The sequence below is a fragment of the Poecile atricapillus genome, chromosome 1 (assembly GCF_030490865.1).
Source record: "Poecile atricapillus isolate bPoeAtr1 chromosome 1, bPoeAtr1.hap1, whole genome shotgun sequence".
NCBI classification, from domain to species: domain Eukaryota; kingdom Metazoa; phylum Chordata; class Aves; order Passeriformes; family Paridae; genus Poecile; species Poecile atricapillus.
In genome coordinates, this window is record NC_081249.1 from 39,909,791 (window position 1) to 39,936,332 (window position 26,542).

General features: G+C 41.7%; 1 protein-coding gene across 8 annotated transcripts in view; it reads right to left on the minus strand.

Moving 5' to 3' along the window:
* FARP1 (FERM, ARH/RhoGEF and pleckstrin domain protein 1) overlaps positions 1-26,542 on the minus strand; it is a 200,000-nt gene that overhangs the window by 21,140 nt on the left and 152,318 nt on the right. For 5 of the 8 annotated variants that reach the window (XR_009277886.1, XM_058841851.1, XM_058841843.1 and 2 more), the window contains exons 12-16: positions 26,138-26,213; positions 24,261-24,495; positions 9,820-10,010; positions 8,281-8,370; positions 5,980-6,113 (exon numbers count right to left, since the gene is read on the minus strand). Coding sequence is in view for 7 of the 8 variants with exons in the window: in XM_058841851.1 (XP_058697834.1) it covers positions 5,980-6,113; positions 8,281-8,370; positions 9,820-10,010; positions 24,261-24,495; positions 26,138-26,213 (726 nt within the window). In the remaining variant the exon portion in view is untranslated. The remainder of the gene's footprint in view (positions 1-5,979; positions 6,114-8,280; positions 8,371-9,819; positions 10,011-24,260; positions 24,496-26,137; positions 26,214-26,542) is intronic. The other 3 variants (XM_058841834.1, XM_058841825.1, XM_058841818.1) reach the window with 3 other exon arrangements.

The following is a 26,542-nucleotide window of genomic DNA, read 5'->3' on the forward strand; positions in this document are numbered from 1 at the left end:
GACATAGTGGGGGAGGTCTAAAGCCACTGAAAATCATGCTGAAAAACGGGGACATTATTGTATAATAAGGTCATTTTCCATTTTTATCTTCCTTTTTAAAGCAACACAAGTGTACATTAGCAAGAAAAGCAGACTTATATCTGGTAAGAAATTCAGACACTACCTTTTATATAGATTACTTCAAACAGCCATCAGCTTGACTTACAGGGATCACACAATCAGCCCTGTCAGATTTTCGAATTACATAAAGTTCTTAGTGTACATAATTGAAAAAATAATAGAAGGAAATCTCAAGTCAGCCCATACCCTCAATCAGAAGGAACAGAAATTTGATGGGAATGGTGGAAAGGCAAAAAAGAAGAAAACGATATCTCAATAAAGATTTTTTTGAGGTAAACACAGAAGTCTTTGATTGCAGGCATTGAACTGCAGCCAAAATAATAAGTCAATTGTAACAAATTATATTTACAATGTGTAACCTTGTGTTACATGGTCAAGAACTCCCTCCTGAATACCACAGCTGGCTCTTTGAACACCTTTGAAGTTTTTATGACTTTATCATTAATTAAAGTTCTAATATTAAAAAATACCTTAAATATTCCCCTTACATCTGCCTTTTAAATAAGAAGAATATTTTGTAATTGGAAAAGAAGAGTCAATAAAAGCAAATGTCCTTTTACTTGCTCACACCCTGCTGTTACACAGTGCTTCTTACTGCCCTGCCCATTCCAGCTGGACTTTCAGCTGTGAGTGGTGCATGACACGCTGCTCAGAGCCTAAGAAATGTACTGCTGAAGCCATCAGAGCTTCCCAGAATCAGACCAAGCCTTTGGAGGGTGTGCATACTTTTAAAGATGTTGGGATGGCTACCCCTGTTGTGGGAGAAACCCAGCCTACAGCAAACATGCATCAGTGATGCTTTTAACTGGTACGGGATCCCAGCAAGTAACACCACTGCATGAAAATATGCTGTAAATGCAACAGCATTCCATATCTTGCTGTGGAACAGCCTTAGAGCTGATCTTGGGCATATCCTGCCAGGAGAGCCACAGAGATGGACACAACACGGCTCCAACTCTGACTAACAGATCCCGGATGTGCAATTTCTCTCCCACGATTTCCAGTTAATTTGGGCGTAGCACAGCTCCAATCCCCAGAGGCACCCAAAAGTGACTTCAGCAATGAAAACTATCCTCTCAAAATCGAGCCCAGCATGCTGGCAGCAAGCCCCTCTCGATGTCTTGGTCCCAGGAATCCACAGTGCATAACTCAGGTTTGTACTGCAACACACACCTCATTTCTGTACACTGGACAAAGACACTTTTGATACTGCCCTCCTCGTGCCTCCTCACCAGACATGCAGAACCAGCCAAACAGCCAGCACTCTGCTTTTGAGAAGGCAGATAAGGACTGCTGCCTTGTTTATATAAAGTGTCTATCAGGCTGCTCTTCCTGAGCACTAGTGTTTCTTCTCAAAAAAAATAGTTAATAAATCAACATTTGGCTCATCTTCCTACACCTCCCTGAGTGCTTTTTTATTACAGGTTTTCAATTTTGCTTCCACAAATCCTGATTGCGCCTTCTCCTTTCATATGCTAAGATTAAGAGCCTTTTTTTTTTGCAAATTACCAGCCACACATTCCCATCTGGTAACACTGAGCAGCAGCTTTCATCAGAAAGATCTGCGAGTCAAACTAGCAGCTTCCCTGGGAGAAGATGAGTCTGCCTGCACTTCTGGGAAGTACATAACACTTTTTTTTCCTAGCACATGGATAAGGCCCAAAACACAGATTTGTACTACCTGACAAGGGCTTCCTTGGGCAGAAACAGCTCTCCTGGCTTGCCCCAGTATTCTTCTCTATGCTGCTCCGTGGTTATGGTTCTCTATCTGCCAATTTCTGTCATCATTTAAAGAAATCAGCGTGGAAACTTGTAATATATTTAAGGGGGTGTGGAAAGATGAGCTCAATTCTTTTGGATGGAAAAGGGTGCTTGTGGTCCAAATGAATAGCTTATTAAACAGCTGAGATAAAAGAAGGAATAGAACCTAGCTGACTTCTCAGATCCAACAGCCCAGAAGCTGATGAAGTATGTCACACTCTGCCTGCACTGCCCACACCTCTTCCTCCTTGCCATAAAATCTCATTTGTCTTGAGAAATGGGAGCCAGCTTGAAGTCACCGACATATGCCTCCCATATTTTCTTCCAGCAAAAAGGCTTGGGAACTCCTGGCCTTGCACCCAAAGCCTTGCTGAGGAGTCCTGGCAGCCAGGACCAGCATCTGGCTGCCCAAGTGCCAGATGCAGCTCTTCTGGCACTCGCTCACAGAGCAGCCTGACATCTGCTGTTCCCTCTCCCACCTAAGGCAGCTTCCTGCTCTCCTCTTCCCTTCCTGTATGAGAAGACAAAGCACCATGACTGTCTGCAACCACCAAAGGGCATCCTTCCTCTCCTCGAACCCCACGGCCTCCAGTGGGGTATTTCACTTGCTGCCAGGAACATGGCCAGTCTCCAGAGCTCAGCACAGCTGGGGCAACTGAGGAGATTCATGGGCTGCTTTACGGGCCCTGCAACAGCACAGGCAGGGCTGGAAACGTGGCCCAGAGCATGGTATCACTCACGTTAGGATGCTGTGCAATTGAACCACCAGGAGTCTTCTCTGTTTCATGGCCAGAAACTAACTCTGGCTGAACAAAATGCACTGACATCCTATATTCTGCAGCTGACTTTTGGTGTCAGTATCAATCTGTGTCTTATTAAAAACTATCACTAGGCCCTGGACACTGAAATGTGTTGCTCTTAGGAAATGCAGCCCTAAAGAGAAAAATGGGTGAATTGTGTAAAGAAACAGATCAGACCTGCCAAAAACTATAACCAGGTCAACGGGACACTGGCCCTTAAGCTGTTCTGTACCAAACAGCCTGCCCCTGACTGCAGATTCAAACACTTGTGAAGCCTTCAAGCAAGCCAGAAATGCTTTTAATAATGTACACAACCTGAGCTTCCTCCAGCCAAGTACCAAAAATCTATAGATGTTTTAACAAATTAAAAGCATGCAGACATCTAACAATTGTTTTGCACAATCCTCCTGAGCCTTGCTCTCCTCACAGCTCTTTTGCATCAGCTTCAATATTATCCAAGGCCTAAGAGAGCAGGGAATGACCTCCTGTTAGATCTTCCAACACGCAGCATGAAGGCTTGAAACAAACCTTAGAGAACTGCACTTATGTGTGTGTAGTGAGCTGGCTGAATTACACTTTAAGTTGATAAAACCCAGCATCCTACTCACTAGGGGAACACAGATGACTGGTTGCAGGAGGCTCTCTCTCTCACAAGCTGCCACAGCACATGGGTTTCCAGCAGCTTGATGAAGTCCACTGCCCTTTCATTCAAAGGCTGTTTTTTTATAGGACATGTCATCCCCTGACAAATGCAGAACAAGCTCATGTCTCAGGACAAGCGTCCCACCCTCCCCCCAGACACCTGCCTGGAAATTTAAGAGCTGACATGGAAGAGTCAGATTTAAATGATCTGGCCTGAAACCTGCCCACACCTGCCTGCAGCTGTGCCACCAGCTCAGGCCCAGGATTTGGTGGGCAGCTGGGAGCAACCTGCCCTGAGCTGATGAACACAGAGCCCACTGCCTTAAAAACACCTGGGGCCAAAGAGAGAGGTGCCATTCTGGCAGTGTGGGCACTGAGCTAAGTGACCTTGACCATGCTGCTGAAGGAATTCCCTACCACACTGCCACCAGCTTCTCGTGGATGCCGAGGGCCTGCTTAATTTTGTCACTCACTGTTTAATTAAACACCAATCTCTGTAGGATAGAGTTTATTGCTTGTGGCTTATCTCAGCATCTGTGGCATTATACAGAAACAGCAACACCTCCAAAATAATACCTGTCAGCAAGTCTGCCTCCCTTCCCAAGTCACGTATTCAAATCTTCCAGAACTTTAACAACAACCACTGTCTATGACAGGGGTATTACATTAGGTGCATCCAGGCTGTTGGCTGCACACTGAATGCAGGAACGTGACTGTTTTTCTGTCAAGCGAGTCAGAGCAGACGAGAGAGAAATCCCAGTGGCTTTACACTAACTGTGGAAGGACATGCAATAGCTGAGCCGACAAAGTCAGAATGAGGTGGCCAGCTGGGACAAAGTTACCTCAGCAGAATATTTTTGAACAAATTTGGATTGCAAAGTAACTTTGTAGCAGATCAGCACTTTAAGTCACAGGGGAAGGGCAGTTAAAATGTGGTATTAGAAGCTTTAAACTGAGGTTTACCACCCCATGAAACTTCATGGGGAAGCTGAAAACCAGAAGGTTTACTCAGCTGTAATAGAAGCTAACTGAAAAGGAGAAACAAAGTAAAACCATGGAAGTCCAGAAGCCTAAATACTTTTTCTTTCTTTTAACGTAACTGTTCCTTCCCTCCACTTACTACAATGTCACCTTTCCACAGCAGGCTGGTAGTGCAGCATCATCCAGTTTTTCAAAAACATCACACCTGAAGAGGAGGTGTGCATCCACCTCTAATGCCACCAGAAGGATACAGGAGGTATCTCAATTTCAACTTGTGCCCAGGAGTCAGCATCCAGTGAGATTAGACTGGTCTGATAGAGAGCAGAACTTGGTCTTTACTAACTGCATAAATTTTCCTTTTCTTGCCACACACGTTAACCCCAACTAGTTGGGGATTAACTCCAACTACTGTTAATCTTATACTAAGGCTGAAGAAACAATCAATATTTTATAACATCTGACAGAGCCTTCTTGGAGTACCTGTAATAAATGCTGCTTAGTGCAATGCAATTAACACCAGTAGCAGCCCAGTGAAAAAAAGAGCAATACAGGTAGGGCGGCTGCGCAGAACATGTCTTAGAATGTTATATATAAATATATATACAAACTATATATATTTATATATATATATAAAAAGATAATTATATTAGGAGTCAACCAAAGTCCTGGGTGAGGATGTCAGCTCCAAGAGGCAGTACCACATTCCCCTCTTCCCAGAAAACACCTGCTACAATTCTGCAGCTGTGCAGGGTGGGTTTGGACAGCACTAGTCTGCAAAGTGCTGTGCCCTCATTCAATGATCTCAATACATCACAAGAGTTAAACTCACACACTGTGTTTTGCTTTCATTAGTTAAAGAGGCACCCGTCTTAATTAAACTGATTAACACCCATTAGGTCTGCCTGCTCTGTTTTCACGTGATTTTCATTGTCACTTTTCTAACTGAGAAGGAAAAGCTCAGCTCCCAGAACCAAAGATAAGTTACAAAAAAATGCCTACACAGAGCAAGACAATCTAGTCCAGAAAGGTCTAATCGGAGCAAGCAGAAGGATTCTGCTTATGCTGCTGCCTCTGCTAAGATTTCAGTGGTCAAATGAATTAAGAGTCTTGCCAGGGAAGAATTATTCACTTGATAGCTATTTCGTAAAAATGCCATGTTTTACTGTCATTATTATGTTAAGAGTAGATAATTTTCAAGCCCAGTGTCCTCTTCCAACACTGTCAATTTGTAGAGTGCACTGTAGACCCTGTGAGTGTCACAGATGTGATGCTGGAGAATGAGAAGCTGGTCTGTGAATTCCTCCTGGCCTGTACCTATTTTGACAGAAACAGAACCTGGTCCTTTGCCTCTCCCTCTTTATTACAGATAAGCCTTGCTTGCAGCATGCTCTTCAAAGGAGCTGCCATGTAGAAACAGTGACATTTGGCAAGAGAAAGCTTCATCCAGAATGATGATCTCATTTGCATACGTCTGTAACTGAGATATCTGAACAACAGAGTTTGTCAAGTAAACATGAACAAAGCACGATTCAATAAACCCTGTCTGTTAATAACCAACATCTGTGACTTTCACAAATTAAGCACGACAGTAGATCACAAGGAGTTAGCAAGAAGGGAATGCAAAAATGCTAAACTGCATGAAATAACACAGATAAATAACAATCAACAGTCTTACCACAGAGCAAGTCTCTGCTCAATTTCCTTGAGAAAACCGGTGTGAAATTTGTGCAAAGGTTCGAAGTTGGAGAAAATTAGATTTTTCAGTGTTTCAGGCATACAATCCTCTTTACTCACTGCACTCTGAAACCACTACAAAGGAAAAGAGAAGCAAAATTATCAGTGGGTGGAATGCACAGGGTATGATAATTTTTTGTCTTTATGTACCTAACCCAAATACTCCTAACAGCTAAGCCAGCAAGGATCTTATTTAGTTGGCACTAGGAATACAATCCAGACTATCCCTGACACTCCTGTGTGCTGAATTGGTGATCTTATCAGAGATCAGACCCTGCACAGTTGAAAAAGGAACTCCCTTCCCCTTTGCCATTGCTGATCAAATCTTGAAAATTCTTTTCAAACCCAAACTGGCTAGTCAATACAAACTGAATTTGCAAATGCTGGAGGTGCAAGAGAAAGAGCATTACAATACTTGTAAACAATTCAGTAAAAGGAAAAAAAAAAAAAAAAAAAAAAAAAGCTCTGTGTTTTCTTTTTGCAGAGTTCCGTCTGAAATGCCTTTGGCAGGAGCTGGCTCACTAAGCACCCACGCCCATGTTGCTGTGTGCACACACAGGACATCACTCTGCAAAATGAACAAGTGGAAGACACTGCTATCACACAAAACAGGATTGGCAGTGCCAGGCACTGTAAAGACTGAAACAGGCTCCTGCTCGGTCTTGCTCCAAATTATATGTATTTCACCCTAACAGACTATGGGTGACATAAAACCATAGGACCAGGCAGCTTGCCAAGGTAGAAACACCTATTAGCTTCAACATGGTAACACTGCTCACTCCTTACTGTCCTGAGGGGTTCCAGCTATCTGTGCTTGACTTCCAGCAGTGCCTAGAAGGCCTTTGGGACCACAGAAGACTGTTAGAGCAGTCTTGCTTGACACTGCATCAGCTGGAGCTGAACCAGACCTGGAATAAAAAGAGATCCCTCCCAAGCTCCCCTCTCCCCTGCTTTATCTTAGTACTGAGCAGAGCTCAAGTTGAAGCTCATCTACCAAGTCTCAAAATTAATGCACACAGTTGTTCCTTTTCCAGCTATGTTGGCTACTTCATGTTCAGTGGCCTCCTGGGCCATTCATTTGTGGAGCACAGCTGATACAACTGCATGCCAAATATCAAGCCCATCCCTCTTGGTGATCCAGCAAAGTCAAATTTGCCTATCACAAGAATGAAGGATGGGGTGGGAAATATCCTTTAGCTCTGAAGAGCTAAAACTTTCTGCTTCTGCAGCCTCTGGGTGAAATATTAGATGAAAACAGCATATCTGCTGTTGAGGCTGCAGAACCATCCCACAGAGCCTGGCCTCTCCTCTCAGCAGGCTGGCTTCCCAGAAAGCAAGGATGAGTAGCAGTGGGTCACGGCTACCCTGCTGCCTGTAAAGACCATGCTATATCGGCTCTGTCTAAGCTGGGGTCTGATGAGCTGCATCTGTCACATGGGATCCTGGAACAGACAAGAAGCTGAGGAGAAAGTGTGTCCCTGGCTCCCAGCTGCTCCCAACACTCTCCCCTGAAGCATGTCGTCCTTACCACTACACTCAACACAGGAGTGGGCAATGCACCTCACTGGGCGATTTAAGAGCTGAGAGGTCTGGAGTTGGCCAAAATGCCATGAAGGGGTTTGGATCCAGTGCCATCTCAGAAAAATGGTTATTTCAGATCAGACCTTGCACACATTATTCTTGGAAATGAAACAAGACTGTTGCTGTGTGTGCAAAGATGGCAGCTATTTGCCTTGGTGATTTTAACAATCACATTCTGATCAGATGCTACAGATGAATGACTCATTTAACACAGTTTCACTTTCTGAAAAATCAGAATCATTCAAATAGGTACTCCACAATATTTCATGTTAAATGGAGGGCGTTTAATGCAGTAGAAAACATTTAGATGTGCCCCTAAGGAGCTGCCTCAGTTTTAAGAGAAGTCATTGAAAACCCACAGGCATTTTTAGTAATTATAACCACAAAGCATGAGAGCAAGGAAATACAGCTGAAGTGTGTCCCAAGTTCCTCAACCTGATACAGCTTCCTAGCACACGTTACTAACCACAGAGCAAACCTCTACTCTCTGATTTTTGCATTATTTCCTCCCTGGAGGAGAACTCCTGTGCACAGCAAAGAATATCTACAGTGCAGACTATAAAAGCAGCACGGAAGAGCTAGGATGTTAAATGGAGCAGATGAAATGCCACCACTGAGGAGAGCTTCACATGCTCTGTGAGTAATGCTCAAGCAAACATACCGATGTGATGACTTCAAGGTCCTTCAGGTATGTTCGCTCCGTAGTCGCCACTTCTTTAGCAATGAAGTAAGCTTTCTCAGTTGGGAACCTCTGTAAATTGCAAGCACATTAGGTTTTCCTCTGCTTTTATGGAGAAAAGAATTGTAGATAATAAATCACAGAGAGAGTTACAAACCAGTGACCCTTGCTTGTGGTTATGCTGTGACTCACGCTTGAATGTTCCTAAGCCCTGAAGCCCTAAAAACAACCCTTCCTTGCAAACATGAGAGAACAGGAACTTTCTATGGGTGTTTGAGAGACTTCTTTTTCTGCCAAGACAATTTCTATTGCTTTGGGGTGCTGATACTCCTTTCAGTTTATTTCTGGAGCAGGACATATTGCGAAGTTTATGAAGAAATCCTTTGCAGGCTAAATGATCATTTGAATCACTGTCAAAATGACAAGAATTTGTGTCTGATTATTGTAAGTTCCATCATCAGGATGGTAATCCACAGGAAAAATACTTCCAAAAAAATTCAAACCTGTAAGATTTTCTTGGCTGGACAACCTAACAGTGGGAGAGGGGAAGGATTTTAGATTAGGCTACAGATTCAGAATTTCTTAATTCTGAAGAGCCAGAGGAACCCAGCTGATCTTCCTCTTTGCTGCTCAGGAAGGAAAAATTAAGAAAAAACCATCCATAGATATTTTCCTTTGTTTCCTCCCTGAAGACAAATGATGCAGTGGAAACACTGTGAATGCCCTGCAAAGGGAGTCTGTTTCCTAGTCAGAATGCACCCCCATAGGAACCAACATCAGCTGGTGCACACAGTCACTGGCTGCTTTATCTTGGACTGGCACAGAGAGTCCTAACTCTATTAACTGATTCTCAGATTTTCTTCTCAAATTTCTTTCACACATCTTGCTAACTATGCACAGTGGGAAAGGAGATCTTCCTTACACAGACTCCCACTTTCCAGCAAAGCCATCAGACTTTCTTTCTCCCTCCTGAGATGCGCCAAGCTGAGGAGAAAAAAAACCGACCACAGAGGACAAAAGGAAGCTCCTCTCACCCAGCAGCAGAGGAGGGATGAGCCAGCAGGCACCCAGAACCTGGCTCAGACAAACACTTTCTCTTCAGAAAGCAGTTTGGGATGCGATGCTGCCTTACGGTTTTGCTGCAACATTGGGTCTGAGCCAAACACTCCCAGCTGAACGCTGCAGGCTGTGGCTCAAACAGAGCATTTTCTACTCCCACAACCAGATGCTCCCAGTGGTGCTCCCAGCAGAGACAGACAGGAGAGCCTGGGTTGGATACTCCCACAACAGGCTCAACACTGTTCCTTTTCTTTCTGTCGCCTGGAAATTTTCACTCCAGTAAGACAATGGCACTGACTGCTTTGTTACAACAAATTACAAACTCCACTCCTTCTTAAAAGCAACTTGGATTTATAGGAGACCCCATCCAAACAAGCTCCTGAGGTTGCAACCAACAGGAATGACCCAGATTTATCACAACACTTCAGAGAGGAAAGACAAGGCCAACTTCATTTGCCTTACCTTTCTTTTGACCTCTTCCTCATCATCAGCCCTGATGCATGACGGGTCATTCAGCAAAGGGCTGACCAAGGGAGATGACTGCTTGGCATCAGGGCTCAAGTTTGGAGATAAAGTCATATTTGCCACTGATGGTCCTCCTTGGGAATTGATGGAAAGCTCTGAAAGGTGAGGGCTGCCAGTCAAAGAACCTGCTAAGAAAAATGATAAAAGAGAAATCAATTAGGACACACTTTCTCAGGAAAGTACCACAAGAAGTTATAATCTTAAATTGCAGCATGTGAAATTATGCTACAAGACACAGCCATCAGGGTCCTCAAACTAGCCCAAATGGCCTTGAAGCCAGAGGAACTGCATCCACTTGCATTCACAGTGGGACTGGTTAAGTGTGTTTTAGTGATAAAACTGGCTGAAATTACTATCTCTGTAGGGAAGGGCACAGATGACTGAGCTGCAGTTCTTTACCATGAGAGTGGTGAGGCACTAGAACAGGTTGCTCAGGGAAGCTGGGGCTGTCCCATCCCTGGCAGTGCTCAAGACCAGGCTAGATGGAGCTCTGAAAAACCTGGTCTAGTGAAAGGTACTCCTGCCCACGGCAGGGGGGTTGGAGATAGGGGGTCTTTAAGGTCCCTTCCAACCCAGGCCATTCTGTGATTCTAAACATCAACTTAATGTAAAAGAATTTCATCATGGTAATCCACTCTATAGAAAAGAATAAATACAACAATACAGGAATCGTTCCAGGAGTGCCATTCTTTCCAGCAAAGCAGAGCTTCAAACACTCAAATCAGTACTTCATAGGGAACTACAGGACACAAGTTAGTACAAATTTAACTAGCTGAAGTCTAGAGAAAAAGGATAACTTTCTACAGCAGTGTTGCTGCTAAGATCAGTCAGATCTAACATGAAGGGAGAAAACTACTAGTTCCCCAATTTCTACACACGACACGAGTATGTATATTATACCTGGTAAGTCTTTCCATGCTCCTCTGATTGTTTGGGATGGAAATGCTAGCATTACATTTACATAAGAAAAGCAATACTTTTAATGCACAAAGCATGACAATTTCAGATTTTCACAGATAAAAAGTCCCATTTCATTTTGGATTAAAAATATTGAAGAATTCGACAATTAATTACACTTCCATGGATTCATATACACTACATTAAATTACTGAAATTAGCATTTTGTCTGCTGGGAGGCAGCCAAATTAATGACTGCATAGAAAGAAAGTTTGCCAAAAATGTCCAGTGTTCTCCCAGTTATCCCCTCCTCCATACATCTGAAAATCTAAACCTGTTTTAGAAGAAGAATCTGTCATGTGGAAGAACATTTACAGTCTGTGCCATTTTGGCATCATACATTAAAATCCAACCAAAAAAATGTGACAAGCTCTTGACTACCACAGCTAACAGGCTAAGATTAAATGTAAAACACATACATCGCTGTGTATAATTAGGGTCAAATACAATTTACTATCATGTGATTATGTCCTCCCTAAATTATGATAGGTAAATGTTCCTGTTGCTATAAAAACACAGCTGAGATAGTCCGGTCAATATAATATAAAATAAATATAATTAGGCCAGTAGTAAAACCTATTTATTTTCTGGAAGAACTCAAGATTTATTGCTAGAACATTAATATTTTCCAGTTCCAGACCAGTTCACGTTTATAAATCATTCCTTTGAAAAGAGAAGGAGAAAACAGCACAGTTATCAGTTTACGTAATCATGACAGTTATGTAGCCTACTATAAATCAAAGTCAAAGCAGTATTTGTCTGAAATAAAGGTCTGTATTATTACAGCTAGCAAGAAAGGATTTACCAACAGTTTCACACTAAATCAAAATTCAGTGAAATTTGAGAAAATGCCACAGCTTGTTACACAAATGTCAATTTTATTGACACTAGCACACAACTGTATACAGTATTTTCCAAAGAAATGGAATTCATCATTGAGAAATAGTGAAACAGATTAATAGCAAGGTTGTAAGGTTAAAAGTACTTAACTACATTACAAAAGACATAAGAAAAGTGTTATCACTTCAAATGTGGAAACAAAGAAATTCTGGCACTATGCCTGTCATACGACAGCGAATAAATGATTTGCACCTCTGTGAGAAGTTCACAGCATTGTAGTCTAGAAGTAAAATAGCACCTATCTGTGATAGATATAGATATATTGACATATCTACCTACCTATCTATAATCCTAAATCTAAGTTCTGATGTACTGTAACTTTTATCAGTACAACTCAAGTATTTCAAACTACAGACAGAATACCAAAAGGACAGAATTAGATGAATTAGAAAGACGCCCTATCTTACAGTTGGAAGACATTAACCTGGGAAAATCATTATGGGAACAAAAAATGTGCCTGGTGGCTCACAGCACTGCGTATACACGCGACTGATGAAAGACTTTGCCTGTCAATACATCACTGACATCTTCAAGTTATTCTGCAGCAAGTGGAAATGCTGCATCCTCCCTTTTGGTACCAATGTGGGCATGAGCAGTGACCAAACCAAACCTACAAGCAAGAGCTCAGTCAGACCCCACCTGCCAATACACTGAACAAATGAAAATTGAAACTAGCTATAAGAAAGTGGCTGCATTTTAAAAAAGCCTCAAAATGCTCTTACATTACAGGTGACATTCTGGGGCTTAATTACAACCAACACAGCCATAAGATATCAACACACTGGATGCTGCTCTGGGAAATGTGGGAAACAAGTTTGTTTTGGTGTGAGAAAGTAAGCCATAAAGAAATTAAAATGGAGGCTCTTCCCTCCCCCATCTCCAATCAGGTCATGTGTCATGATGATGGGTCATGGCAGTGCTGCAAAGCAACTTTATCTTTTGCACAGAGGTGAGGAATAAATAACCTGAATTAACAAAGTGTTTCATCCGATCTCCTGCCACAGAACAGTATATTCACACAGGCTCTACTCAAAAACTACATACTGGAGAATATAAACAGAAGCAGAAGGGAGAAGACCAATCCTATTTACAAGGTACTGAAATCCCTTACAGTTCACCCTGAAGGATTCATGGATTGACAGGCAATTATTAGCATGTCATTTGCCAGATAGCAAATGGTACTGCACACTGGAGGCCTAAATGGTTTGCAGCTGGTAACATGGAATTGTCTTTGCTCGTACTTCAAGTGATTTTTATTTAGATTCAGAATTGGGCCATCTTTCAAATTTAATGGCGTCAGCTGTATACACACAAAACAAGAGAAAGTACAAAAGAATGTTTATCTGAGGATTATTTAAATATACACTAAAATTACATCCTTGGAGGAGTGGCTAAGAATTATTACACATGTGCTTCAATTATTTCCTAAGCATGTGTTTAAGAAGAGAAACGAACACTGGTTGATGACAGTGGCAAACAGTGAGAATGCACTTTACCATGGCATGCCAGATTGGCCCATCAATGCCAAAATACCTGGAGTGGCTCTTAGTTCCACTGCACCAGTCTGCTCTCCTAACACCAGAGAAAAGTGCTGCAGTAGGGAAGGTGACAAAAGAAGCAAAACTTGACTGAAATCTAACTTGGGGGAAAAAATAAAAAGTCTGTGAAATGACAATGGCATTTTACATGGCCACAGGACATGAAAGTATGGGTTATCTTCCTATTTTTACACGTGTCTCAAATCGCTCCCCACCAACATACGTATTCCATGTGCGACACAAAAAGAAGCCAGCAGCTAGAATCAAATACTTAATAGCTATACCTTTGTCAAAATACACATCAGTTGCTTGCTGCAATTTGCTGGTAGGAAGGCACAGAGTGCTGGCAAGCTGTGGGTGCCCTGCCAGAGAGGGACAGGCTGGGCTCTGCCGTCAGCTGCCAGATGTGATCCACCCCACCGAATGTACCTGCGCTACTCTTGGCTCCCGTCACATACAGCTGTGAACCCACAGGGGCTGAGGGTGGTGCCTGTGGAGTGCTGGGCTGAGTGATACTGCTTTAAACATGGCTCACATCAAAGGAAAACCAGTTAAAATCAGTACTTTCCAGATGATGAAGCTTCTCCCAGAGGTCAATTCACATCATAGGTGACCTCAACTGCCTGCTGCCTCTTTGTTGACTACATGGGCAGCATAAGATGACTTGAAATCCCTGGTTAGAAACTAACCTAACACAGGGGAGCTCTGCTCTTTGTGAGGGAGACCAATGGGACTCAGTGTATCCTGAAAATACTTCTTCTCCATTCCTTTTCTCCTGAAACTGCAGAAGAACAAACTCAGGCCATTTAGTGTTCTGCATCTGCTTCAGAAAGAACAGTTCCCATTCATACACACTGTTAACAGAGAGGTAGAGTACAGCAGTGTTAAGATGCTCATGGGAATGCTCCTTTTCTGTGGAATACCAAGAAGTGAAAGTGACTTGATTATGGAAACTGACAGAAAACATCAACCACTATTAAAGGTGACTGAAATTCTGCTGAAAAACTTCATGAACCGCTTAAGATCTCATCAAATCAACTCTTAAGAGTTCTACTCTTCTCAAGAGTTCTCTTCATCTATTATTATTATGATGATTATTATTATTATTGTTATTTTAAATTAAAAACATGTTAAGAGCCAGAAAAGCACCTTTCTCAATACCTGGAATGTTGCAGGGCTCATTCTCTCTTACTTCTGCTCCACGGCCTCCTCTGCAGTCAGCAGAGGCTTGTGACATCCATATCCCAGTCACTCAACTTTAACGTCAGAACAGTGTTTTCTAAACTCCAGTCTGGCAGGTGAAACCCAAGTTGTTTCCCCTTTCTCCTTGGCATTACTGAGCACATCACTTATGAAGACTCTTTAACAAGAAAGCTGCCACTGCTGTGGCAGTGAAAATTTTCCATTTTCACAGTGGTTGCATAGCTCTAACGTGTATCTAAACGTTTTGGTCAGAGAAGATGCATAGTACAAAATGGCATGGGGGAGAGATAGCACCAGATGAAGCAGCAGGAGTTTTCATATGCACTTCACCAATCACTTAAGTACCTTAGATTGGAGAAGATTTTAATAACGGTGTCCATCCCTTCTCTCCCCAGCTGTGAACCAGGCACAGTCATGCTGCTGAAGAGTTATGGGATGGAGACTCTGCTCTGTTCTCCCTCAATGTAAGAAAAAAATCCCACTGACTTCTGCAAAAGCTGGAGGGGAACCAGTTCATCAGGCTGCACTTCTCTTCCCCATTACATGAACCAAGCTGGAGCAGTGGATACAGTTTTTTAGTTTGAAAAGTAGTTACACAACAGCCATAAATTCATGTACAAACATCCCTGAAAGCAGTACCAAAGATTTTGAGGAGGAACAGGAATTAAAAACAAACTTGTGAAGAAATCCAAAGTCACATATAACCACTAACTCTGCCTGGCTTGAAGAGGAACTTGACAGGAAAAAATGTTCACTTTGACTTCACAACTTCAAAATGCATGCCCATGGCAGTGAACAGAATTTGGGAAAATGGTGCACCTTTCTCAATGAACCAATTTCCTCATATTTAGGACAAAGCATCAGCCAGCAATTGGACAGAACAATTAAACCAGTGACAGTTTTACAGCAAAATACCAGTTAGAATGAGTAAAAGCCTTCAGGTACAAGTGAAACTAAAAATAATAATAAAAAAATTAATTCCATGCATACACAGTTAAATGGCTTGACATGCTTATAGTCTCATCAAGCTTGGTGTTGGTTTAGTAGCCAGCAACCTCTCCAGCTGGTGAAGGTCCATGCTTTATTGGTGTACTGCAGTATTAGACAGCGGTGAGTGTGAAATCAGACAGTAACTGCTGTTGGCCTACATCAGGGTCTACTCACATCTTAAGAACAAAGAGTGAGCATTACAGTCTGGGGAGAATACAAGGTCACTGGGCATCAGTCCTTTGTCTAGCCTTGATCTCTCCAGACAGAAATAGAGCAACCTATGGAAGGTTTTCCTGTTGTACCCAGGGTTAGGGTTAGTTTGCCTTTGTTTGCCTTTAAACCAACATGACACAGTGCTACAATAGAATTGGAAACCTTCAGCCCCCATGTAAGCTTATTCCACAGCTACTGTCCATTCCAACAAGACACCTCCCCAGGACTGCAGTGATCCTGCTTAGGAGCCACGGCTGACAGCCTTGACTGCTGGGTGCAGCCTTCATTAGGAAATGAAGGGCACTCTGACTGTGTTCAATGGAGCCCAAACGCCCTGGAAAATGAGACCTTCTCCCCTCGCTTCCCTCTTCCCTTTTGCTCCTCAGCATGGTGTGGTTTCTCAACCTGAGAGTCACAACCCAGTGAGGCTTTTCATTAATTCTGAGGTGAGGAGTGCTCCGTGAGGCAGGATCACTGTAATAGGAGGAATTTAGGTACTCCCAATACAAAATAAGCATTTCTGCAGTAAAAGGACATTGAGACAGTGCTCCAAACAATGCAAGGAACAGAAGATATACCATGCTTTGAGGATAGACAGAACATTTAAAAGGCTTTTTCTCCCAGAGAGGTACATGCTGACAAAACAGTGCATACAATGAAACAAAAAAATGTTTCTCTTTAAAAGGTATTAAACAAATGACAAAAATGAGAATGAAGTCCCCAGCATTGCCAAATTTAAAAATTAATTTTTACTATTGAGATTTATTTTAAAAAAATCTATGCATGTGCACACACAGAAATCAGAAAGGGCTGGGTAAGTGAAAAACTGTCAAGCCTACGAACTTTTGTTAGTGGGCCCAGGTGATTTTTTTAGCAGGAAAAGGGAAATATAAGGATTCAGCTAATCAAATATTTTTAAGTGCCTCATGGAAAAGCAACAGGCACGAGCTCTAGCATTCTCTGAACTAAACAGAAAGAACTGCCTCTGATCTTGCTGAAAACCATCAAAGACAAAAGCCTGTTCTCTTCTCAAAACAAGATTTGCAGCATTTTAAAGAAAGTATCTAATCTAATTTTAACAAGCTTGAAAGCTCTCGAATCAGAAAGCATTCATTTTTCTTCAACCTTCCATGCTCAGTCAGTGACAGCTGTATCATTACTGCCTTTAGACTTGATTTTTATCAGTGTGAACTGCAGATTTTTATGGTTCTCAGGAGCCAAAACTTTACCCCCCCAAAATGAAAATTACATCTTAAAACTCTAACCGTTCTTGAGCAAGCTATGTAATGCAAATTTTTGATCCTAAGGTCTTTACTCCCTTTACTGAAATAACACCACCATTATTTACACACATAATTGTGAAAAACATGCCTGTGAATTCATAGCTCAGCCAGGCACACAGGCTTTCCAGACCTCGTAACATTTAAAAGAAAGTGCTCACTGCTTTTAATAACAAATAACATAAACCAAGCTTATTCTACATGCTCTTTATAGAACACAGAATTAGAACAAAAGACAAAACACTATGTAAAACTGCTACATGTCACCCAAACTAGGATTTTTGTTCATATGACGCCTTTGATTTTTAAGTAGAAATTCTGTATTAAAAAATATCAATGGCACAACACAGCCTAACCATAGGGAGGAACACAGAAGATACCTTTGCTCAGGATGCACATGTTGCACAACAATTATTTCCCTTACAAATAAGTAACTAAGATATGTATCTTTGTCTAGGCGCACTTCAGTAACTATAGAAACTACTGAAACAGAAGAGGAAAGATTTTTGCTAATGTCAGTTTCCTAGGATTTAAATCTCCTCCCTTTCTAGAACCTGACAGTACGGGCAGAAATTTTTCCTAACGTAGCTTGGCTGAAACCAGAGTGCGCTGCTGCTCACATTTGTGAGAAGTTACACACCAGTCTGAGCCCTGGGTCCTCGTGATGCCAGCACTGTGCATCTGCCACTTACCATCAGAAGACCCATAGCCATCACCACCAAGCAGGAGACACCAACAAGCAGCTGGATTTCTGAGAAAAGGACTCTTCTACCCCTTGTGTCTGACAGCAGCTAACAAAAGAAAGGCCTACATATTAAAAATTGTTCCAGGAGATTCAATTTCTCTCGTATATTTAGAGTTTCTCTTATTTTTCATGGAGAAGAGGATTGATCCCGTAAATGAAGAGGAAAGAGATGAGCTAAAGTATAGAGAAGCTGCCATAGGAAACTACACTATTCACAGAGAGAGACAGAAGCATTATTGGAAGACTAAATGGGATTTTGGCTTACTTCACCTTATTATATGCTTGAACAGAGAACCTTTTTCCTTCACATTCACTGCTCTTTTCAGCTGGTGACAACGGTGCTGCTGAGTGACAGGGATTCTCCAGTGATCCACAGTTCAGTGCACAAGGCTGTGACACCAAACTTCCTCAAACACGTGTGGAAGCCAGGAAAAACTTGGATTGGTAACTTGTTTTTCAGCATTAGAAGTTAAATTGCAGCAATTAAAATCTCATTCTAAAGTCACCTCTGACAGCAGCCTAACAGCTCATTAAGACAAATGAGATTAGTTAACAAACATGGAATTTGACAGAATTTTTAGGTCAGGCATCCTTTTTTTCTGTTAAAGAACTGTTCCAGAAATAGCCACAGTTCATGCTAATTGCACGTAGATCATACTGATGAAATCTGGATCATTGGTTTTACCAAAATCAAAGCTTGGTCTGCATTACCAGTTCAACTGATCAACGTAATTCTTGCTCTCTGAGTACCCTATAACTACTGGGACTTTAAATTCTCAGAAAAAGAGTGGAAATCACATTATGCCAAAGGGAACTGCAAATAAATAGGACTAGATATTTTTTGTGTGCTTAAGATGTTTTCTATTCTTCTCTTTTCTTGGAGTTTTCCTGGATCTCCTCAGAAGAAACTCCTAGTGATTACAGAGACTGTATTTGTTTGCTTATCGTGGGACTGAAGAAGGCAGAATTTAAAACATCTCTGCTTCTCAGTGAAGAAAAAGAGGGCCTATAAACAGCTTTTAGATCTGTCTCATTGATCTTCTATTTTACTTTCTCTGGTCAACACCAAATACTTGCATGTACAGACAGAGAGGTCAGAACAGGAACTTCTAGAATGAATGCTCTTGCTTCAGAATGAACAGAGCTGCTTCAACTAATAAAAGCCTCACTGCCAAAAAAAGCCTGTCCTACAAATATTCAGGGGAGAAAATACAGGTCCCGAAGCAGTCTGGTCTAGTAATACTAGCCCCATTTAGTGAACTAATTCACAAACCATGTTTTTTCACTCTTTACTGGGTTCTAATGATTACGTTCAACATTGCCAATGCTGCTCTGTGGAGAAAGTTCTTTCTAGCTTTGCATGACCTTTAATCTTGAAGAACACGAATAGACCGATATGAATTTTCAAAGTATTGACATGCAATTCTTTCTTTATGCTTATCTACCTATAATTCAGTTCTGTACAGCTCACATAAAGTAAACGTGAATATAGCAAACCTAAAAGCTTTCAGTCACATGTTGACATTTTTCACCTACGGGAAAAATTCCAGTTTTCCTTTGCTATAATTTTTATTTAGTGTTCACTGCAATGGTTAGTGGGATGGTACCTGTTAGGCAGGCTATGAGCCAAGGGTAAAATGGCAGCACTTGGTGTAAATCATCTTCAGAGAACACTCCTCTCTGTCATGCACAAGGAGTATGTTTGCTAGGGGATATGGACCTAAACTGTAAACAGTGCAGTCTAGGCCATTTAGATACCAATTATTCAAACCTCCATACCTGGAATATCCTATGTAGTTCTCAGCTCCTACAACAACTTGCCACTCTCCATCTTTCTTTCATCTGTTTATTGATAAATTTAATATCCTGGGCCACTGAGGAAAACTAGATTCTAGGAAAGGCTGCCATGAAAAAAAAAAAAAATCTAGAAGATCCCCAGAGAACATCAAAAGTTTGAGCTGCTGCTGCTGAGCAGGAGGAAACTTAAAATTGTCTGACATGACCTTTCTACTGCCATTGTAGAAGATGGATAAATGTGGTCAAGTAGTCGGAATAGCAAAGAATGAATCAGAGGGATTTATTCAAAGAATGAATAAATCCTTTTATCCGGAGATTACCTAGATCTGCAAGTTAATATGGACAAACCCCTAACTGCTTTTGCAACTTGTCTCCATATTTACCCAACTACATGGACAGAGCTGCTGCATCAACCCAGGCTTCTTCCACATCCTCTGGAAAGAAAGGAGATGGATGATTCAGGACCACACATAGCTGCTCAGTCTCTCTGGGATTCAGCTGCCTCATTGGTACCAACTGCCTAAGGATATCTGGGCACTTGTTGAGTATGGAACTGAAAGTTCATTATTGTCAATAAAAGTTTTAGAACAGTGAATCAAAAGTACCATCAGCCACATTCCACAATCCACTGGAATTGGTGGGAGAATCTGTTAGTTACCCTGTCTGTAACTGCCTTGAGACAAAGGCAATTGTAACTATACCTGAGACACAGGTATGCTTACATCACTGCTGTTGTCCACTGTATTCAGATTAATAAATGTTCACAGCAATGAACTAGAATTGACAAGCTCCTCTTACCATGAGCACTTTGCGAGCCAGGACAGTAATTCCTTCATCTCATCTCATCTGCAGTCTTGCCCTGAAGGTTTCTGCTCTTTTCTGCAAGGTCATTTGGACTGTCCCACAGAAGCAAATTCCCAGATGAATTCTAAGGGGCCTGATCCTGTTTGAAAATGTCAGTTTAAAACTCCTGTCTCACTTCACCATTCTTGGCAAGGGCTCAGACATGAACCACATGTCTGGTGGAGGAATTTGGCCCACAGACTGTTTTAATTACAACCTTGTCTGCTGATATTAAATGGAGCTTCAGTGGCATTAGAATGCTTCAGAAGTAATTAATCCTAAATTAAATTATTTCCTATGTAATTTATAAACCTTACTTCTTTTAACTGAAAGAATTCCATGTGTTAAAACAACAACTACTTTAACATTCAAAGCTGAAAAAATGTCAGAAGACAGAGAACTCCTCATATTGTATTTGTGAGGATAATATTGAAGTAGGAAAAGAAAAGCTGTTGAGATACTTTATTAGCAACTAGGCTAACTCCAGCTAGACCCGGTGGGTCTATTCCTAAAAAGTTAGGAATTCAATATCTTTGTAGGCATATGAGAGAAGAATCTGGCCTGGAAACAGTATCTGAAAGGATGCAAAATAGCAAACACTACTTATAAAATTTAATATTCACTTAAATCCAAAGAATGTAAAATCTATTCACTTTTCTTAAGTAGCAGAAATGACTGCAAATCTTCTTGTTGAAAATCCATTACTTGAACTCTAATTTTACTGGCTAATGAAGCAATTAATTCGTCTGTCCAAACTGCTATTACTTTACTTTATACCTACTGGTACATTTGCTGCACAGGCAATAAAAAATAAATCAAAAGGAGAGTCATGCACCCATTTCCCCATGCTCACACTATCTGCTGAGAGCTTCAACTACTTATATTTCATCTCATATATTGTGAACTTCAAGGCAATTATTTTACAGCTATTCTAAATCCAAAACACAAACCATCCTCTTTTAGAATCATATACAAGCAAGTTTTTCCCTAATTATCAATCTCACTGTTTGCAGACTCATGCTTTTAACTATAGGAATAAATGAGAGTATTCCCTGTCCCCAAAATACCAGTATCTAAAGAGATGCTTTAAATTGTTCTTTTCAAGAATGAGGGATCTAATATTTAAGAAAACCAACAGGCTAAAGGAGATGAGAGAGTTAATACTTATATTTACACAAAGACATAGTTTACTTTCAAAACAGTAAAGTATATAACAACACATGCCTAACTACTGTAGGTATATTTTTAAATATCCTTCACTCAGATTAAACTCTGTTAAAGTATGCATAGACCAAGGCATTAGAAAAATTAAAAAGACTTCTTATTTTATCATTTTTGTAAAAACAATCTTGAAAATTTTACAATGTCTAAATTTACAAAGTCCTGCCACTTTTTCATCAGTACTTATGTGAACAGATTCATCATTGCTGCATGCATGAACTGCATGATGCAGATCACTGGGAGTGACCTGCAGTTCAGTCAATGCTGCTGTTCATCAGTTAAAATTCTGGGACTTATTTCCATTCTTCCACAAGAAAAAAATATAAAAGTCAAAAATAAGGCCAATTATAAAAAGAACATCTTGTCTCCCAGCTCTAGTAACTGTAGGTCACTTTCCATACAGAGGACCTTTCATCTGGATTTTCTTACTTAACTTGGAGGAACTAACATCAGATTTTATTAGGATACCTTAATTCTCAATACTTTTAGACTGTGAAAAGGAAGTATACACAGAATTAGTATCTTTGTCCTTCTGCCCATATCCACTCTATGGATAGAGCAGAAGACAATCACCCTGGAACATGGTTGCTCCTGTCATTCTCTTGTCAGGGGATGAAAAATTTCTGAGGTGGCACTACTAAAAAGCAGCCTATGGCAGAGTAATTGGATCCTGCGCAGACAAAGGTTTTTTGTGATAAAAGCAAAAAATAAAACAGCCACCATCTCCAAGCCACCCACCACAGAACTCTGATGTCTCTATAATAATTTCACTGAAAGTACAAGCGATTAAAAAATTTCTTGCAATATATCTCTATATTAAACTGATAAAGGATAGAAAGGATTGCCTTGCAAGTAATACTCATACCACTCTTCATTAGAGCTGTTTTGATCAAAGTTTTTTTCACTTGAACTGTATCTTGCATCCTGTTCTTTTTCTTGCCCAAGAAAGAGTTTGGAGTTTCAAAATCTCCATCACCAAATCAGCCTGTTGAACCCACTGAAGAAAAAGACAATACTGTCATTTTTCTTGACAACACTATCATTTTATACATGCCTGATTTGTACCCTCAGTTCATCAGATTATAAAATGAGTTATGAAGAAGAGTAGACCAGACACATTCTTGCTATGAAAAAAATTTCCAGCATATTTCAAGATTTCAACAAGTTGTGGTCTTGAATATCAAGCTGCCTGCATTTGGCCGCAAGTTTATTTTTTTTTCTCCTAACTCTGTTGAGGCACTCGTAAGTTGCTCTCCTTATATGGGAGAGAAGAAGATTGTAATAGACATACAAAAGAGCACAATGTACCTACTTGATTTGATTGTTTGTTTGTCAAAATAACTAGTCAAATATCAAAGCAGCTACAACATATACCTAAAACAAAACTTCACACAAAGAAGGGGTGAGTGTATAAAGTCTTACAGACGTACCTAAATCAGTAATAATTTTCCTCTCTTCCTGCCTTTCAGAGGAGATGCAAACTGTTAAGCATCACTGAGACTTACTATTGTATTCCAGCATCCTTCTCCCTCTGGCTGGTCTGTACAACGATAATGTGTGAAATAGCCTGTGCACTGAAATTATTACCAGCCAGTCATCATGAGCCCCAGGAGATGCAACCACTCCAGTGAGCAATCACAATATCCCCTGGTCTCATACACGCTGCTGCCTAGCAGCTGAAGACCTGCACACCATCTTCATCACTCAGGCCAACAGACACATCCTCCTCTACCTCCTCATCAAGCTGCAGGCTTCCAAAGGAGTACTTATTTCTAGGCATGGGAGAGGAGCTCAGCACAACGGGGTTTCCAAACACCAGGGGGTGAGTGAAGGGATTAATGACCTCTGAGTCGGAATCACTAGATTCCGTCCCGCTGCTGGTGGAGCCCTCCATCATCTGGATTGCAGCCATGTGATCCATCATGCCACTGGCACGCAGCGACTGCATCACCGGGCTCTGCTTGGGCTGTGCCCCTGCTGGCATGCCATTGGCCAACATTTTACCTTCTGGAGAAGACATCTTAGCCATCCCACCTCCTTTGCAGTATCTCTCCGATTTATACTCCTGCCCAGGGGTTGAGGATATCTGGCTTAGGATAAATGGATCTGTAACTGACTTATTGCAGAGATTATGGGTTTTCTGCGCAAGAGGCCGCTGAGAACCTGGAGAATATCTGCAATACCCATGGCAGTTAGTGGCATGGCTGTCCTCCTCCCCAGTCTTCGCCCTGCAGTCATGCCCATTTTCTGAGACATAACCCTGAGAGCCAGTTCTACTCAGGCTCATCTTGGGGCTTGACTCCTTGCTACTGGGAGGCAATGGAGTGGCCAGCGGACTGCGGCTTCCTGGCCCTCTAAACATTTCATCAACCAGAGAGCTATGCCTTGGCATCCTGGGGCTTCCCCCAGTGTAGAAGGAGATATTAGCTGTGTTATCATCTAGGTACTCTTCAGAGAGATACTGGGAAGACTTTAGAGAAGCTGAGGAATCCCTATATCTAGCTCTATTGCGATTTTCATCTCTGTAGTGAATATAGGCACCACTGGTCAAATCACCCTCATAATTGTCATTTGTTTGGGAATATGACCGGGTTATTTGTCCTCTGAGGAGATCATACTCGCTATCTACATCACTGCAGTCAATGAAAGGAATGGAGGTGCTGCTGCCATGAGCAGCCCTGGAAGCTGGACCTGTGCTTGGCTGCTGTGATTGAGGTCTGTTCTGCTGCATCCTGTCCTTAGCAGGCTCTTCTTCCTCCACTGTTGAGACCACTGCTCCATCCATCTTTCTGCCTTCCTTTGGGCTCTTCTTCAAGGAAGGGCTCTTGTGCTGTCCAGTGTCTTCTGCTGAAGATTTCACCTCCTTCCCTTGCCGGCAGCTCTGCACTGCTGCAGCATCATTGCTGTCTCCATAGGCTCTAGCACTCTGGAAAGATAATAGAGGGAAGGCAAGGGGGAGACAAGGGAAAGACAAAAGGAGAGGGAGGGTGGGAGGGGAGAGGTTTGGGAGGGATGGGAGCCAGAAGGAAAAGGCTGCATGTAATTACATGCCAGAAATTTGCATCTGCAGCAATACAGGAGTCTCTTGGAAAAAAAAAGAGGTAACCCAAGCCCCAAAACTAATTAGAATTTTAAAAAAGTGGCTTCTGATCTTGAAGAACAGGAAAAAAACAGAGGCTAAACAAGGGAAGAGAAGGCAGACTATGCAGTGATAATGTAAGAAGGGGTATTTGAGGTGTTTCCATGCTCTAAGGCAGCCACTAACACTCTAAAAGCATCAACCTGTTCACACTACTCTGAGAAGTTGCAGGAAAAGATAAAAACGTAAGAGAAATTCTGCACAGCCTAGATACACTTAAAAAGTCATGTGTGGGCTTTTGAGCACCCTACACTCACTCCCTGGAGCACACCTGCCACTGGTTCATAGGCTGGCTTTTCTGCACACATCTGCCCAGCAGCCATGCTTCCATCTACCTGAGCTTGTCTCAGCAACATTAAAATGCTACAAGCTATTTGAAATGGGCTCCGTCTACAACAAAATTCTCTTAAGCTCCTAAATTTGCAGAAAGGAGAGAGCCTGTGAATATCAAAAGGAAGTGAGGCATGGAAGGCAAAGGTTTAGGTAGCATTCTTAAATGCATTAACCTAGTAGCTTGCTCATGACATTTTAAGCTCTACCTAACACAAGGTTATGTGATCAGAGGTTCATCTCCACAGACACAGATGAGCACAGAAAACACTGGCAAGTGGAGAAACCACAACAACTGAGTCAGGAAAATGAAGCTTCCTGACCTGTCTCCTCTGAAGGCTGGCCCAGGAGAGCCATCAGCCCTTATGTTTGGGATGCCAGCAACTGGAGAAACAAGAGCCAAAGAGTTGGAAGAGGGTGAGGCCACTGGTACTGTCTGTGCCTGTGGGGGTGCTGTTTTCTGCATTTACATGTGTGGCTGTGTGTTCATGTACTTTATGTGTGCTTTCATGTGTGTGCCTATAGTGAATACATGCTCAGCCTAAATGCCAGCTGGACCTGGGAGCTTGCAGCTACTGCAGCCTCACCACTATTGGACTTGTGAACTCCTGGCACATAGCAGCTGTCAGCATAAGATAAATATATGCGGTATCTATCAGAGATAACAGCTCAGAAGGCCAGAAGTGCAATTTTTCTGAGGAAATAATTGCTCTCCTCCCCGGTTAATACTAACCTAACACCTTGAAACAGGCAACCAAGATCTCTCAGCAAAGAAAAGTAATTACACTTTCCCCAGATGCAATAGCCAGCTACAACCACGGACCCTGGCAGCAACACTGAGCGTTGCAATTTTTCAGATGGTCATTAGTACAGCTCAGACAAGCTCACTGTTCATATTTGTCTGGTTGTCTGTAAGCAGTGCTGTTTCACACAGCAGAACCTAAAGCTTATGACACCCAGGGCTCCTTAGCTCCCAGTTAAATGGTAAGTGAGCAGAAAACTATGCTCCTAGGGTTTCAAAACAGCAATCAGTGGAGGGTAATCTAACAAGGAATGTTTAAAAGGATTTCATTTCCAGGGTTTCATCAACATCACTGACTTGTTTTGGCACCTCTGTATGCTGTTCTGAAGGCTGTGCAGTCAGACTCCTGATGGAATGAATCTTGCTGTGTTTCCTGGAGATAAAAGGAAAATCACATAAAGAGCTGTTTCAGGTTTTTTTTTTTTCTACAAACAGGAATCAAGAGATATGCCTCTTTTAAAACAAAACCTTTGAATAACAGCTTTCATAAAATTTTGCTCCAAAACAGATTAACATTCCTCCTTTCTGTAAAATTTTAATGTGTTATGTGTTGCAAACATACTACTGTAAGAAAAGGGAAAAGCACTGAAGCAAAAATGGTCCATCAGGTAAGCATGAATCATAAGCAATGAACTATTGTCATGGTCTTTGTGGCATTTTGGCCATTACTTTCAGCTCACCATGAGCATGATGAGTTCAGAC